Raw genomic sequence first — 14,993 nt, forward strand, 5'->3', positions numbered from 1 at the left:
CAGTTTGCAATTGGTGAAACTATAAGTAAACACATATATAACTAGTTTAGTATACAGTTCTAATCACTATATTAACAGTAGGAACATTATATAACTGTTTTGAATATCTATTTTGGCCTATCTGCTTCCATAAAACACAGCTCTTAGTGGAGTGTGTGTCTGTTCAGCTCCTCTCTCTGATGAGTAATGATTCCAGCAGCTCCTGCTAGGGGAATTCCCCAAACAAGCTGTGTGTGAGGCTGGTTGTGATTAGTTAAGACACCTGCCCAGTAACAACAGTTTAACTCTATGCTTTTTGTTGTTTCTGCTGTGTCATTGAGCTTACCTCACATCCATATAATGAATCTTAAAGGCATATTATCTTTTCTGCTTCTGTAAACACAATATATATGACAGTTATATGACATCCAAACATGAAGTCACAGTAAATAACTGTGCTTTTGTCTTTAATACACAAACATAGGAACTATATTAAGGTTATTGGCAGGTCCAGCTGTATAAACACACAAGCTATATTAGCTAGGGCAGGACTTAGCTGGCCAGCTACAGAAGGACCTAAAAAGATTGCAGAGTGTGTTCCAAAAGGGGGATGCAAAGGGGTGCAGCTTACATATTCACTGTTCACTATACACAATGCATTCATTTGTGGAAAACACCTGTGGGGTCTAAATGCACACCCCACTTCTTGAGGAGTGCAGTTTCCAAAATGGGGTCACTTAATGGTGGTTTTCTATTGTAGGGGGTACCTCAAGATCTTTTAGATGTGACATAACACCTAAAAAAAAAACAAAAAAACATGTCAGTGAAATCTGGCCAGAAAATGATGCCAGTGAAATCTACCCTCCTAAAGCAGTTTTGTGTTCATTTTCTTGTGAACCCTGTTGTGCGTCTGTACAGCACTTTGTGAGCACATATGGGGTGATGCTGTATTCATGAGAAAATGGGTAGCAAATTGTGGGGTGCATTTTCTCCTGTTAAAGTTTGGGCCTAAAGCAACATTTTAGTGTACAAAAAGGCATTTTTTTCCATTTTCACTGACAAATCTTATGAAACGCCCTTTGGGTCAAAGGGCTCACTACACCACTTCAGCAAATTCTGACCTACAAAAACCATATAGTGCTCCTTCCCTTCTGAGCCCTGCTGTGTGCCCATACAATAGTTTATAGGGTGTTGCTATATTCAGGAGAAAATGAGTAACAAATTTTGAGGTAGGTTTTAAGTCCATTGGCTGCCATGGCAACCCATCAAGAATGCATTGACTCGCTATATTGGGAAATGGAAAAGAACAGGAATTCTTCCATTCTTTTCTATCGATTTTTTTTTTTTTTTTTTACTTAACATTTTGTATGGTATACGATGTGCCATATTACCTTTATTCTGTGGATTGACACAATTAAAACAATGCAATTTTTTCATTGCAGCTTGGCTTTATTGAAGTGAATGGAGCAGAACTGCAATACTTCAACACAACCTATGGACAGGAGTGGTGCTGCTTGTGCCGAAAAGCAGCTTTGAAGAAGAAATCTGTTATAAGTCCTTTAATGAAGCTCCACTCCCGCCACATTTCCTACAATCTGAACATTACAATGTTTTCTTACTTGATAGAATTCTGAATTTCACAAGATCTGATTTGTTGGTATAACATTTTCTACATTCAGGACAAGAGAATGGCTTCTCACTGTGTGAATTCTTAGATGGTTCAAAACTTGTGATCTATGGCAAAAACTTTTCCCACATTCTGAACATGAATATGGCTTCTCCCCTGTGTGAATTCTTTGATGTTTCTTAAGATCTGATTTGTGGATAAAACATTTCCCACATTCTGTACATAAATATGGCCTCTCCCCTGTGTGAATTCTTTGATGTTTCTCAAGATTTGATTTCTGGATAAAACATTTCCCACATTCGGTACATGAGTACGGCCTCTCTCCTGTGTGAATTCTTTGATGTTTTTCAAGGTCTGATTTCTGGTTAAAACATTTCCCACATTCTGAACATGAATTTGGCTTTTCTCCTGTGTGAGTTCTCAGATGAATAACAAGACTTGTTTTGCGAGTAAAGCACTTCCCACATTCTGAACATGATTTTGAATTCTCCCCTTTGTGAGTTCTTACATGAAGAAAAAGACCTGAATTTGTTTTAAAACACTTCCCACATTCTGAACATGAATATGGTTTCTCCCCTCTGTGAGTTTTCAGATGAAGAACAAGACCTGAATTTGTATCAAAACTCTTCCCACATTCTGAACATGAATATGGAATCTCTCCTGTGTGAATTCTCTGATGTCGTACAAGATTTGATTTCTGTATGAAACATTTCCCACATTCAAGACATGAAAATGGCTTCTCTCCTGTGTGAATCCGCTGGTGTGCAACGAGACTTGATTTCCGATTAAAACATTTCCCACATTCTGAACATGTACGTGGCCTTGCATCTCTGCGAAGTCTGTCACACGTGGAAAAATTAGGCTTCGTTTTAAATTGCTTCCCATGGTCAGAACGTATAAACATTTTACCCAGTCTATATTTAGTCATAGTTTTGCCAAATTGAGATGAATCATCGTCTACTTCATAAGGGTGAAACAAAAGGAGATGTGAATCGGAGCCTCTAATCCTGTCATCATCTGGAAAAAAAATTCAAAATATTTAGATTGCATCATTTCATTGTGTGATAACTTAGTAACACTTCAAAAAGTCAGACTTAGCATACCGAAAAAAATAAAAAACAAAAACAACAAATATCCCTCTTTTTCATTCATGAATTCCTTCCTTGTTTGGCCTCCTAGAGACTGAATTGTATTAAAATTGTCTTTACAAAAATGAGCAATGCTCTCCTAACCACAAATACTGCATCTTTCAATACATACCTTGCTTTCTTTTTGCCTTGGTGGCAGCTTCCGTGGCACATGTTGATAATATTTTACTGTCCACCAATATCCATAAGTCTTTTTCAGTGCCAGTTTTATGATTTAATACATAATTATAAACCATGTTTTCCTCGGCCCAAGTGCATAATCTTGCATAAATCCATGTTCAACTTTATTTTCTTCTATATCCGATTATCCTCTTTTCATTTACTTTTCAGAGTTTAGTATCATTTGGAAATATTGAAATTCTAAGCCCTCTATTAGGTCTTTAATATATTAAAATGAGAACCCAATTTTGACCTCTCTGTTACCACACTGGTGACTGTGACCTAATCTGGGACCACATTTGTGGAGGTACAGACTGTCATAGGGTCCTTAAGTTGAGTCTGTCAGTAGTTTAGACCAATCGAAACTGCTGACAGAATTAGGTAGGGGTTGAGGAGAGCAGTACAAACATACATTTTACTGAGCTTTTATGACCAGAAGTAGTGAGAATATGAATTTTTATTCTGCCAACTTTTGCTCCTGCAAGTTTCCAGGAGGCAGGTCTTTATTGTGACGTACTCTCTACTGAGCTGCTACACATTCTCTTCCTTCTGCTCTAAAGTGACAGCTGTAGTGGTCTCCTGGTTGGATGCACAATGATAGACAAACGCATAAAGCAGCTTCTTGGTATGCAAAAATTCTTATTTATCCCAATTTCAGATCTACAAGATCTTCAGTATATTGTATACTGAACTAGTATACAATACGTGGCTCTCCTGAGTTGGACAGTTTACTTTATGGGTATGTAATCTTATAGCGTGAGGCTACCTTTTGCTTGAACAACCAACGCTTTTGTGATGTATTTGAATTATTTTGTGTACGCTACAGGGGTTGATCTCTGTGATTTCTAGTTTCACTCTGAGGACGCAGCTATATATGTGATCAATTCCTGCGTATGCATATGCCTCCATACATGGGTCTATTTCAGGGCATTGGCATTAGTCCTATCTGCCTCCATGGTGATATGTACTGTACGTGTATGTTCACATATGTCTATAGGATTTGGTTCTCTATCTAAGTGATACTATGCACATATGCACTTTCTTGCTGAGATTTAGACATCTGTGTTTATCGCAGGTGGATTGGACTATTGGAGTGATCGGTCCCTATACACGTGTATGTCTCCACTTGGCATTTTGTCTTTAGCGCTTTGGCAGCCCTTTTTTATTTTTGTGGAGATATAAACGTGTTTGCCAACACAATTTGGACACCTTTTAATATACCTTTAATATACTAAATATACTAAGGGATGGCTATTGCGATCAGCCTCATACAGCTACATTGTTTCTGGGCAGCAGATCGCTGTTTAGATACAAAGATCTTCTGCCTAGAAACGATGACTGAAGTGCCTGCATGAACAAGAGGATCACCTGCGGCACATTCAGATGGGCAGAATTCTGGGAATGAGCATTCGCTGAAACTTTCGTTCCCAATAATTTGCCTGGCAATCGGGCCATGTAAATCCAACTTTATCCTCTATACTGTGGATAGAAGATAAGTTGTCAACATGACATTTAATGGAGATTCATCAGACTCCTACAGTGTAAATACAGTATAGAAGACCTTTCATAGACAGACTTCATCCTCTTCTACCACAACACTCACATTATTTCCCTTTTTTAATTTTCATGTTATATTTGTAGCTGGCAGATAAAGATTTATTTTTCTTTCTATGACAGCAATTCTTTCTGCCTGATGCATATACCATGTTATTCGCTTCATAAGACGCACTTTTTTTCACCCAAACATGGGGACAAAAATGCATGTGCTACTTATAAAATGAATACTAGTGAGTTCTTCAATTATAGAAGCTCTCACTAGTATGTATTATGTGGAGGGAGAGGGTAAAGTGCTGCAATCGCTGCCGGTACTCTCCTTCCCTTGTCTTCTTCTCTGGGGCCCCATGCACTGCAGGTCCTGACTGCGTACAGTGTCAGGATGTAATGTGTGCACTGTGACCAGACCCTGCCGCAGCCAGGTGACAGTGCAGCAAGGGCCGGATAAGACAAGCGAGTGCGACTTGAGGAACGGTCGCCGTACCTGGAGAGGAGCAGCATAGCAAGAGAGGTAAATGAAGTTGTTTATTTTATCTCTGATCTGAGGTCTGATGGGGGTCTGGCATGGAGTTCTGATCTGAGGTCTGATGGGGGTCTGGCATGGAGTTTGGATCTGAGGTCTGATGGGGATTTGGCATGGAGGTCAAATAGGCTTCTGGCAAGGAATTGTGATCTAAGGTGTGATGAGGGTCTGACATGGAGGTCTGATATGGAGGTCTTATGGGGGTATGGCATGAAGGTCTGATGCAAGTTCCTGATTTGGGGGGTCTGATCTGAGGATGTGATGTGAGGTGTGATGAAAAAGATTTTATTTCTTTTCCTCCTCTAAAACTTGGGGTGTGTCTTATTAAGCAGAAAAATACGGTAAATCCCACTCTATTCCTGAACTCCACACTCTCTTCCTGCTCATCTAATGATGCTTCTATTTGTTGCCTCCTTCACTTGCTGATGATTACTACTCACCAGAAATAGTTCACAATCTTATTATTCATCTATAAATATCAGCACAACTTATCTTGTCTATACATTTCTTATAAGGACCTGAATGTAACTTCTGCACATGAGCTCCTCTACTTCACGCTCTTGCCTTGAGGACTTTCCCCATGTCTATTCCATCCTCTGGGAGTCCCTACCACAATCTATCTCCCCAATCGGACAGACCGCCTGTAACCCAACCCTCGTGTTTCTATACATTGTTATCCAGTGTTCTAGAGGCAAATAGCTGTACTCAACCCAATTACATAAATGTGCCCATCTGATAATACACTGTGTTGTCTATTCAGTAAGAGCAAAGATTACCACCTAGAAATGGTACAGGAGCAGCGTGGGAGGCAGTCATGGCCATTCTCTTGCTATGCTCACCACTGAAGCTCAGAGACCTGGGACACTAAGCCAATAAGCCAGTCTGGCTCATCATTCAATCAGAGGTGTAGGAGAGGGATTTACATCAGACGCTGACTCTAGGTAAGTACCTGTGATTGTGTACTGGCTCTCATTTACGTTTCTGTTCCTTGTGCCTGAACTTTGTGGAGGGAATTTATCATGAGGGGAAAATGTGAAGTCAGTTATGCCACATTTATAAAATGTCTCAAGTTACTTGATAAATTTGTTTTATCCTTAAACCAAACACTTTTGTCTAGAGAAGGTACTCTACTTTTCCTTTTCCACACTCCTCCTGGAGTGAGATTGCGACATTAGAAAGAAAAAAAAAAAGTGTCAATGATAAATTTAGAGTGACCCTCATTTACATAACTGACCACGCCCACTTCCCCACCCTCATTATGAAACTGGAATGTGTGGTGTAAAAAATACAAAAAGCAACAACATTTTGTGCAATACCCTAAATTTTGCGCAAACAAGTGTAAAAAGTTGAAAACACCCTATTTTTGCAATTTTGTTTTGACACCAGAATTCTGGAGTGAAGGTATGATAAATCAGCGCCTATAACTTCTTGTGGACTGATCTTTTCATAGCTCCACTCATTAACTTGTCATTTACTGATCTATACTCTCTAGGTTTGGACCCTGGCTTGTTCTACTTATTAACCTCTCGTCTGCTGATTTGTCTGTGCCTGCCCTTCAAACTCACACCTGTTTTCTGTCACCCTGCCCCCAAACACAACTTGGGCCCCTAGCAGCCAAGATCACCTTAGAACGTATTCTGGTAAATACCTAAGAGTAGCCTTAGTCTCTGCTGACCGGAGTGATGAATGACGACAGGTAGCGGTTTCTGAGTTTGTGGGTGTTGGTTCTGGTCATGGATCTCTGTAGTTATCATTACAAATATTCCATTGCGCCTTATAAGAAATATGAATACTAAATACTTCAACTTATTCAGAAAAGATGAGCAGATATCCATGTGATATAAACTCCTCCATTGGAAAGTAGATAGAACGTGTTAAGTAAACTCAATCGGCAATTTATAGAGCCAGAAAAAAAAAATACACAAGACTGTGAAAGGATTTTACCATTCATTGAGTCGGATGTGGGATTTGTGGTTTCACTCGTTGTTCCACCATGACTTTCCTGTAAGGATCCAAAATTAAAGGCATTAGAAAGAAGAAAATGTAACTATAGTTTATTATATATCCAGGCGAAGATCGAAAACCTCTAAAAGACATAAAAATTATAAAAACAGGGAATGCTTGAGTGGCAATCAGGCAGGATCAGCATTCTATGAGGTATTTTACCCATCAACAGAAATCTTTGCCATTTTGCTGCATGAAATGATCTGAGCCGATCCTGAAGTGGACAGCGGTGCTCATTACTAGGGATGAGCGAATCGACTTTGGATGAAACCTCCGAAGTCGATTTTCATAAAACTTTGTTTCAGTACTGTACGGAGCGAGCGCTAGAATGTATTGGTTCCACTTGGAACCGAACCCGAGTTCGGGAAATGTTTTTTTACAGTATAAATTAATTTCTGAAGTTATTATGTGAAGTCTCGCGAGACTTCGAGAAGTAATAACTTCGGCTCATCGGAGACAATACATTCTGATACTGTAAGGCGTGCTCGCTCCATACAGCATTGAAACAAAGTTTTTTTTGCAAATAGACTTCGGATGTTTCATCCGAAGTCGATTCGCTCATCCCTACTCATTACCATTATTCAGTAACATCACAGCTTTTACAGTAAAGAAGCCTTTCATCAATGCTGAAGATTGATCCTTCTTTCCTCAAGCCAGAGAGCTGTCATTCGCTGCTTTTGTGGTGACCTCCCTGTTGAATCTGCTCAATTTACTGTATATATTTGTATAATTTTATCATATTCCCCTTTATATGCCTCTCCACAACTAAATAAATGTCATTACTTTTCATATTTCCTCATATCTGAGGTTCTCCAGGCCTCTGTCACTTGTATTTCTCCTGCTGCCCAAGACTGTAGTTCCTATTCTAGATGAGGCTGCACTAATGTTTTGTAAAGCAGGGAGATTATGTCTGTAACTAGTGAGCCAGTGACTCTTTCCATATATACAAATAAAAACAGAAAAAGGGGAAGTTACTCCAATCCAAGGGGATCACGAAGAGTCACAAAGGAAATGAAGGATAGGCGCCGTCAGGAAGGGAATATTGAGGAGGAAAAAGGTATAGGTTATGGGTAGGCAGCTATAGCGGGTGTTTGACAACAGTCTCCTGAAACAACGTACTAGAAAGACATACGGGTGTCGGTCACAGTGGGGGCCGAGATCCATAGATAAGTGCAAATTGCTAAGCGCCACTCCCCAGAACCAGAAGGAACTGACAAACACAAAAAGAGTATACAATAATTAAATCAGAAGAACGTATGTGATAACGGGGAAGATATAACCAGTGCAATGGTAGGAAATTAAAGGGTTTCTACCACTTCGTTTTCACATAATTAGGTGTCAGACACTAGCGATCCGCTACTGTCTGCTCTGCCAAACAATCCTAATATAATAGCTTTTGGGGCAGCCGTTTCGCTAAAAAAAGAACTTCTATTGATATGCTAATGACCCTCTAGGTGCTATGGGGGCGTCATTAGCACCTAGAGGATCGGTCTACCTTCACAAAAGGCCGCTTCCCAGCGCGTCCCTCCGGCCCGCCCATCTCCTCTGGAATGTGATCAAGTGGACGAATTCTTGCGCATGCGCCGTGCGCGTCTGTATTCGGTGCATGCGCAGTGAATGTCCGACCGCTTACCTGCTCAGACATCTCCACTGCGCCTGCGCCGATGGAGCACTATGACATCATCGGTGCAAGCGCAGTGGAGATGTCTGAGCAGGGAAGCGGTCGGACATTCACTGCGCATGCGCCGAATACAGACGTGCACGGCGCATGCACAAGAATTCGTCCACTTGATCGCATTCCGGAGGAGATGGGCGGGGTGGAGGGACGCGCTGGGAAGCAGCATTTTGTGAAGGTAGACCGATCCTCTGGGTGCTAATGACGCCCCCATAGCACCTAGAGGGTCATTAGCATATCAATATAAGTTCTTTTTTTAGCGAAACGGCTGCCCCAAAAGCTATTATATTAGGATGGTTGGGCAGAGCAGACACTAGCGGATCGCTAGTGTCTGACACCTAATTATGTGAAAACGAAGTGGTAGAAACCCTTTAATGCCACAAATTCAGCAAATAGTCAAAAGTCCATAGGAAGCATAAGGCCATGCAGATAAAGGTCGTAAAAGTGGCAGAGACTGATGGCAGCAGAGACAAGCAAGCTTCTGATCAATCACTTTAATTCCAAGGTACCAAGGCTCAACGCGTTTCGGGGAACAATCCTCCCCTTCTTCAGGAGAAGATGCTAAAACAAACATGCATACATACAGGAAACAACATGCAAGTTTAAATAAGGGGATGCCGACTATTATTAGATGGGCACACATGGGCGCCGAAACCGGAGGGCATAAGCCGGAAGTGTGGTGCGTGTCACCCTGAAACGCATCCGCCGGAAGCGCAAAAGCCAGGATATGCGTTCCAGGCTGGAACGCAACCAGTGTCAGGGCTGCTAACCGGATGTGCGATGCGTGCCACCCTGGAACGCACCAGGGTGCACGGATCGCCGCCTGAACGAAGTCCTCCAGCGATCATATAGGTAAGCGTTCCAGGCTGGCGCGCAACCAGGAGAATGCATAAGATAATAGAGAGGGTTATTGCAACAAATGTGCCATAGGTATGGTTATACGAGCTGAGTGGATTATAAGACAACTATAACATGCACAAAGGGTGTAATGTCTGATGATAAATGGGAAACACATATACATATACATACACCTGTGTCTCTAATAGATAATATACAGACTCTATAGTCCTAATAACAAATAAGATAATAATACTAAGACACTATAATATATATAATATGTCTAAAATTGGGACAGTATGTCTAAAAATAGTAATGCGAGACAGGTATATCCATAATTCAGTTTAGGGTTGAAATAGATGTATAACCATCCATGCACTTAAAAAAAAACCTCAGTAAATAGTGCATATATATGTGTATATAAAAACACACATACACACAGGTATTCTAGTATATATATATATATATATATATATATATATATAAGAAAGTAATGATAAAGTTTCAAAAAATTATAAAATAATAAAAAATTAAAAATGGCAAATATGTAAAAAATATATATAAAAATAACAAGTTCCCAGTCATCATGGAAGGGAAGGAGGACATCCTGTGGTGCACAAAGATGGAGAGGGTCTTTAGATTCCCCCCGCACTATACGGACATCTCAGAAATGAACCGCTGACCCCGACAGAAGCTCCTGGGAAGGTCATTGTCATTCGCCCCGCTGAAGGATTATTTTGAAAGTGTGTAGAAGCCACACGGGGCCCCCATGCTGCAGATTTATCATGGAGAAACCGGATTTTATAATATTACATTTTTTTATAAAGGGAAAAAAAGAAGCCCCTTCGTCACCTGGCTCCCAAATGCGATAAGCTACAGCCTCATCATTGATTACTGTCTGCACGTCACTGATGTCCTCCTCAACCATCTCTGGCTCAGGAGCCTCACCGCTCGCAACACCAGCTCCCACGCCACTGTCATCACTACTTGCCCGCCTAGTGGAGGAAGTGGCGAATGTCTCCTCCACATCTTGGCTGGGCAGTAGCTGCTTAATGTCTTCTAGTAGCTCGTCCTCGCTGTATAGTGGAGCTAAGCCCACAGCATACAATGCTTATCTGGCTTTGGGAACAGAAAAGGACAGCGGCAGGTTGAGGACAAGTGAGGGCACAACTAAGGGTTGTGTCGGATGAACCCACTGACTCTTAACAAGAACGGTTTGCTGGAACTACAGAGCTGTATAATGGCAATTTGGGTCCCCAGTCAGTGCAGCAAGGTGTTATAGGATTGTTCCTATTACCCAGGCTGTAACCTCCCCTACTAAACCCTCTTCAACATAAATGCTGTGGAATGATTCCTCCCTATCCTTTCCCTACACCTTGAATAATCTATCCCTACACTTGTCAATCGTTTTTTTTTAGTACAATGGCTTTTTTTCTATCACTGTCCCTAGCGCCTGCTGATGTCTCTCCCTGCACTAAGTACACTGGTAAATGGCAGAATCTAAGATGGCTGCTACTATTTATAGGACTGTGACATCACAGGGCTGGCTGCTGATTGGCTGCATGCATGGCATTATGGGTGATCCCACCTTCCCAGATTTCTTTGCTCCATGTCCTCACACGTGCAGCAGCCATTTTAGTGATTCGTTACCACGAAGCGTGAGGAAATTCGGCTTCGGTGCAAATCAAATTTTGCCTAAAATTCCGATCGAATTCTGCTTCGTCAACTTTGATTCGCTCATCTCTAATGACTGTATTCTGTTAGGGTTAGAAGCAGCTGATTGGCATTGTGCTGCTATTGAGTCCATGACTGCAGGACTTTACATCTATCCACACTAATGCCTCATTCACTGTCATGCCCGGCTCTGACTATGTGCGGAGGTCGGCCAGAATAGCAGCACGTGTTTAGTGTTTGTTTTGGAGTCGTGCTGGATCCCCCTCCCATCAGGTGCACTGGGTGGGGTCATTAGTTTAAATGGCTCTCAATTCCAGTGCTCTGAGCGGTTATAGAAATCAGTCTGGCCTAGGAAGCAAGCAAGCAAGGAAGGTTGTCTGTCCCAGCTCTGATAAGATAAGTGTGGTTTCAGTTTTTTGTTGTTTGCAGTTTAAGTTGTGTTTGTGTCATCTCTCCCATCCAGGTTCTGTGCGAGCAGGCTGCTCCTATTTCCCCTTTTCACCATCTCAGGGAATTTAGGGTGTATTAGCCCAGGCACGAGGACACAGCATTCCTACCACCAAGGTCTGCATGTGGGCTGAGCAGTGCAGGGAGATAGGTCAGGGATTAGCTAGGAGGTGACCCTTCCCCTGCTTCTCACCTAGAGCCTGGTTGTTGGTTTTTCTGTGTGTCTGAGTGCTTGTCCGCCGTGACATTCACACGTCAGTGATTTCCAGCCAAAACCAGGTGCGGCTCTAAACACAGAACAGGTGCAGATCTTTCCCTTAGGCCTCTTGCACACGAATGTGTGCGCCCGCAAAATGCAGGCTGCAATGCACGAACACCATCCGTGTGGCAGCCGCAGTGGATCGCGGACCCATTCACTTTAATGTGTCCGCAATCCGGCCGTTCCGCAAAAAGATAGGACATGTTCTATCTTTTTGTGGAACGGAAGTACGTGACTAAACCCCACAGAAGCACTCCGTAGTGCTTCCGTAGGGTTCCGTTCCGCATCATTCCACATCTCCAGATTTGTGGACCCATTCACGGAACGGCACCCTTGTAATGCGGATCCGCAAATGCGGTCCGCAATACGGCAACGGGGCGCACACGTTCGTGTGCAAGAGGCCTTATACCTTATATCTGTGGAGGCTCCAATACTCGATTTGGCTCATAATTACTGATTCAAAACACTGACGTGTGAATAAGGCATAAATCTTAGTTGCCAAGGGCATGTACAAATGGGTGAAAATTTAACAAAATCTTTTATGAAACCAGAAACCATTAGTAGCCATTACCTACCACAGACAATAAGATCTTATTGAACATATACTGCCCTGCTGGAGAAGTCAAGTAGAAAGAAGTAATTACATCAGCCTAAAGTAGATTTGCAGAAATCTCACCTGATGATCGAGTAGTACATTTAGCTTTTCCTCAGGACAATACTGGGAATATAGAGGACTGGGACATCTCTCTGGTGGATTTCTCCTACTGGATCCATCTATAGGAAATAAACCCAATGACTGAATACATTGTCTATATGTGATGATCAGAAGATGGGTGAAATCTAGGTGATCCTCAAACATTTTTTCCTCTATAATGAAGGAAGATCTCTTCTTACCTGGTAATGTGAGGGCCTGGTGATCCTTCATCATGACGTCCTTGTACAGATCCTTGTGTCCTTCTAAATACTCCCACTCCTCCATGGAGAAATAAACAGCGACATCCTGACACCTTATAGGAACCTGACACACACAATCATACAGTCATCCTCCAGACACCTCCTTGGCGTTATTGTATAATGTCCCAGCATTCCCAGCAGCGCTCACCTCTCCGGTCAGCAGCTCAGTGATCCTGTTGGTAAGTTCTAGGATCTTCTGCTCATGTATCAGTGAATAAGGTGGAGGCTCGGTGATGGCTCCCGGGGTCCTGCTCCATTCTCCTGACACATGGGGTGTCACACACTCACCAGATGACTTCTTCACTACTGTGTAATCCTGTGTATGGGGAGACACCAATCACTACATGTAATCTAAGAGTCCTTCACCTTTCCAGTCATTTACCTGCATTATTAATAGAGATAAGAGTGATGTCATGTGAGACTCTCACCTCTCCAGTTATCAGGTAGATGATCTCTAGGGTGAGGTCTAATATCCTCGCAGCCATGTGGTTTCTGTCCTGGTCTATCCTTGGTGGTTCGGTGGAAAGCAGCATCATGTTCTAAAGAAAACTTTATCTGTTACCGTCCTGTAAATAAGGAACAAGGAGGATTTAGTGGTAGCCCACATTTGGAGGAACATCTTACATGAAGCATAGTATCTCACTAAATGGGAATCTGTTCACATAGCCATAAGATTGCAAATTGAATAGAGTAATGGAATTTTATTTATTACCCTACACATAGATCAATATATTACAATTCAGTCCTGGCACCTGCAGGCCTAAATTATTATATACAAGTAATAAGCCTAGAAACCTAGTACAGGCTCTGGCTCATTACTTGTATGGAATGCCTTCCCCAATCCCTGCCCAGGGGTAGCATTCCTGCCCAGCAAGCGAGCGCTTCTGGGTGTTCGTCCTCTCAGATGTCGTGGTCACAACGGACAATGACATCTGATGGATTAAATGTCCACGATCGGCATTACCACCGAATGAGGACATTAGCCCCAAGTGTCTGATGTGTAAAACAGCAAGCACCCGGTTGCTACGGCACTCGCTCCACTCGCTATTACGGCGGATGTCAGGAAGGGTTTTAAGGACTACTGATAGCATACAAAAGGAATATGAACAAAAAATAATCCAGTACTTAGAGACAGAATGGCATTAAGACGCCATGAAGTATGGTTATAAAATTATTATAAGGGGTTAGTAAGAACTAGGAGGTAGTAGACAGCACATCGACTTACCTCCTTCCTGGATCACTTATCACCCTCAGGGTCAATTGTCCTTAATATTCATATTGATTCTCCCACCGATAGGTCCTTAGTGCTCCGCCAAAAGTCCTCCAAACATCTATTTACTGAATATATAGGTTTATAATAAAAGTCCTTGTAATATGTTTCGGGGATAAGAGCTCCTGACTTCATCAGACATAAAAGAGAACATACAAAACAGTATCAACTTATTATCACATTTCATGCCAGCTCACTAGAAGTGACAGAAAGAGGAAGAGACATTACACTAAGAGCTCATGCACGCGAACGTATATTCCTTCAGTGTCCGTTCGCTAAAAAAAAGGTAGTTACTCCATGTGCATTCCGTTTCCATATGTCCGTATTCCCGTTCCGCAATAAAATAGAACATGTCCTATTATTGTCCGCATTACGGACAATGATAGTACTGTTCTATCAGGGGACAGCTGTTCCGTTCCACAAAATACGGAATGCACACGGACGTCATCCGTATTGTTTGCGGACCACAAAATACATACGGTCAAGTGCTTGAGCCCTAATCCTGCACATCAGGTCAATGTTAATTCTACCTACCAAATTAAATGATTAAACAGTACCTAGAGTATCCTGGAATAATTACCTAATGGGAGCACTGTCTTTATCCAAATAAGGTCCTATGGAAGGACCTGTCTACAAGAAGTGTCTTGTGTATACCACAGACAGGAAATACAATGTGTTCCAAATACAGGAAGTACTATGTGTTCCAAATACAGGAAGTACTATGTGTTCCAAATACAGGAAGTACTATGTGTTCCAAATACAGGAAGTACTATGTGTTCCAAATACAGGAAGTACTATGTGTTCCAAATACAGGAAGTACTATGTGTTCCAAATACAGGAAGCACCTTGTGTCCCAAATACAGGAAGTACCATGTGTTCCAAA

At 41.9% G+C, this 14,993-nt stretch overlaps 1 protein-coding gene across 1 annotated transcript; it reads right to left on the bottom strand.

The window, feature by feature from the left end:
- Positions 1 to 857: 857 nt before the first annotated feature.
- On the bottom strand, positions 858 to 14,774 carry LOC122930689 (oocyte zinc finger protein XlCOF8.4-like). The gene is made up of 8 exons (XM_044284249.1): positions 14,691 to 14,774; positions 14,066 to 14,239; positions 13,269 to 13,406; positions 12,989 to 13,156; positions 12,781 to 12,904; positions 12,563 to 12,660; positions 6,935 to 6,992; positions 858 to 2,623 (listed from the first exon to the last, which is right to left on the bottom strand). Exons 3-8 carry the CDS (start codon positions 13,374 to 13,376, stop codon positions 1,617 to 1,619), a joined length of 1,563 nt encoding a protein of 520 aa, XP_044140184.1. The 5' UTR covers positions 13,377 to 13,406; positions 14,066 to 14,239; positions 14,691 to 14,774; the 3' UTR covers positions 858 to 1,616.
- Positions 14,775 to 14,993: the final 219 nt, after the last annotated feature.

This window comes from Bufo gargarizans, chromosome 3, assembly GCF_014858855.1.
Source record: "Bufo gargarizans isolate SCDJY-AF-19 chromosome 3, ASM1485885v1, whole genome shotgun sequence".
Taxonomy (NCBI): domain Eukaryota; kingdom Metazoa; phylum Chordata; class Amphibia; order Anura; family Bufonidae; genus Bufo; species Bufo gargarizans.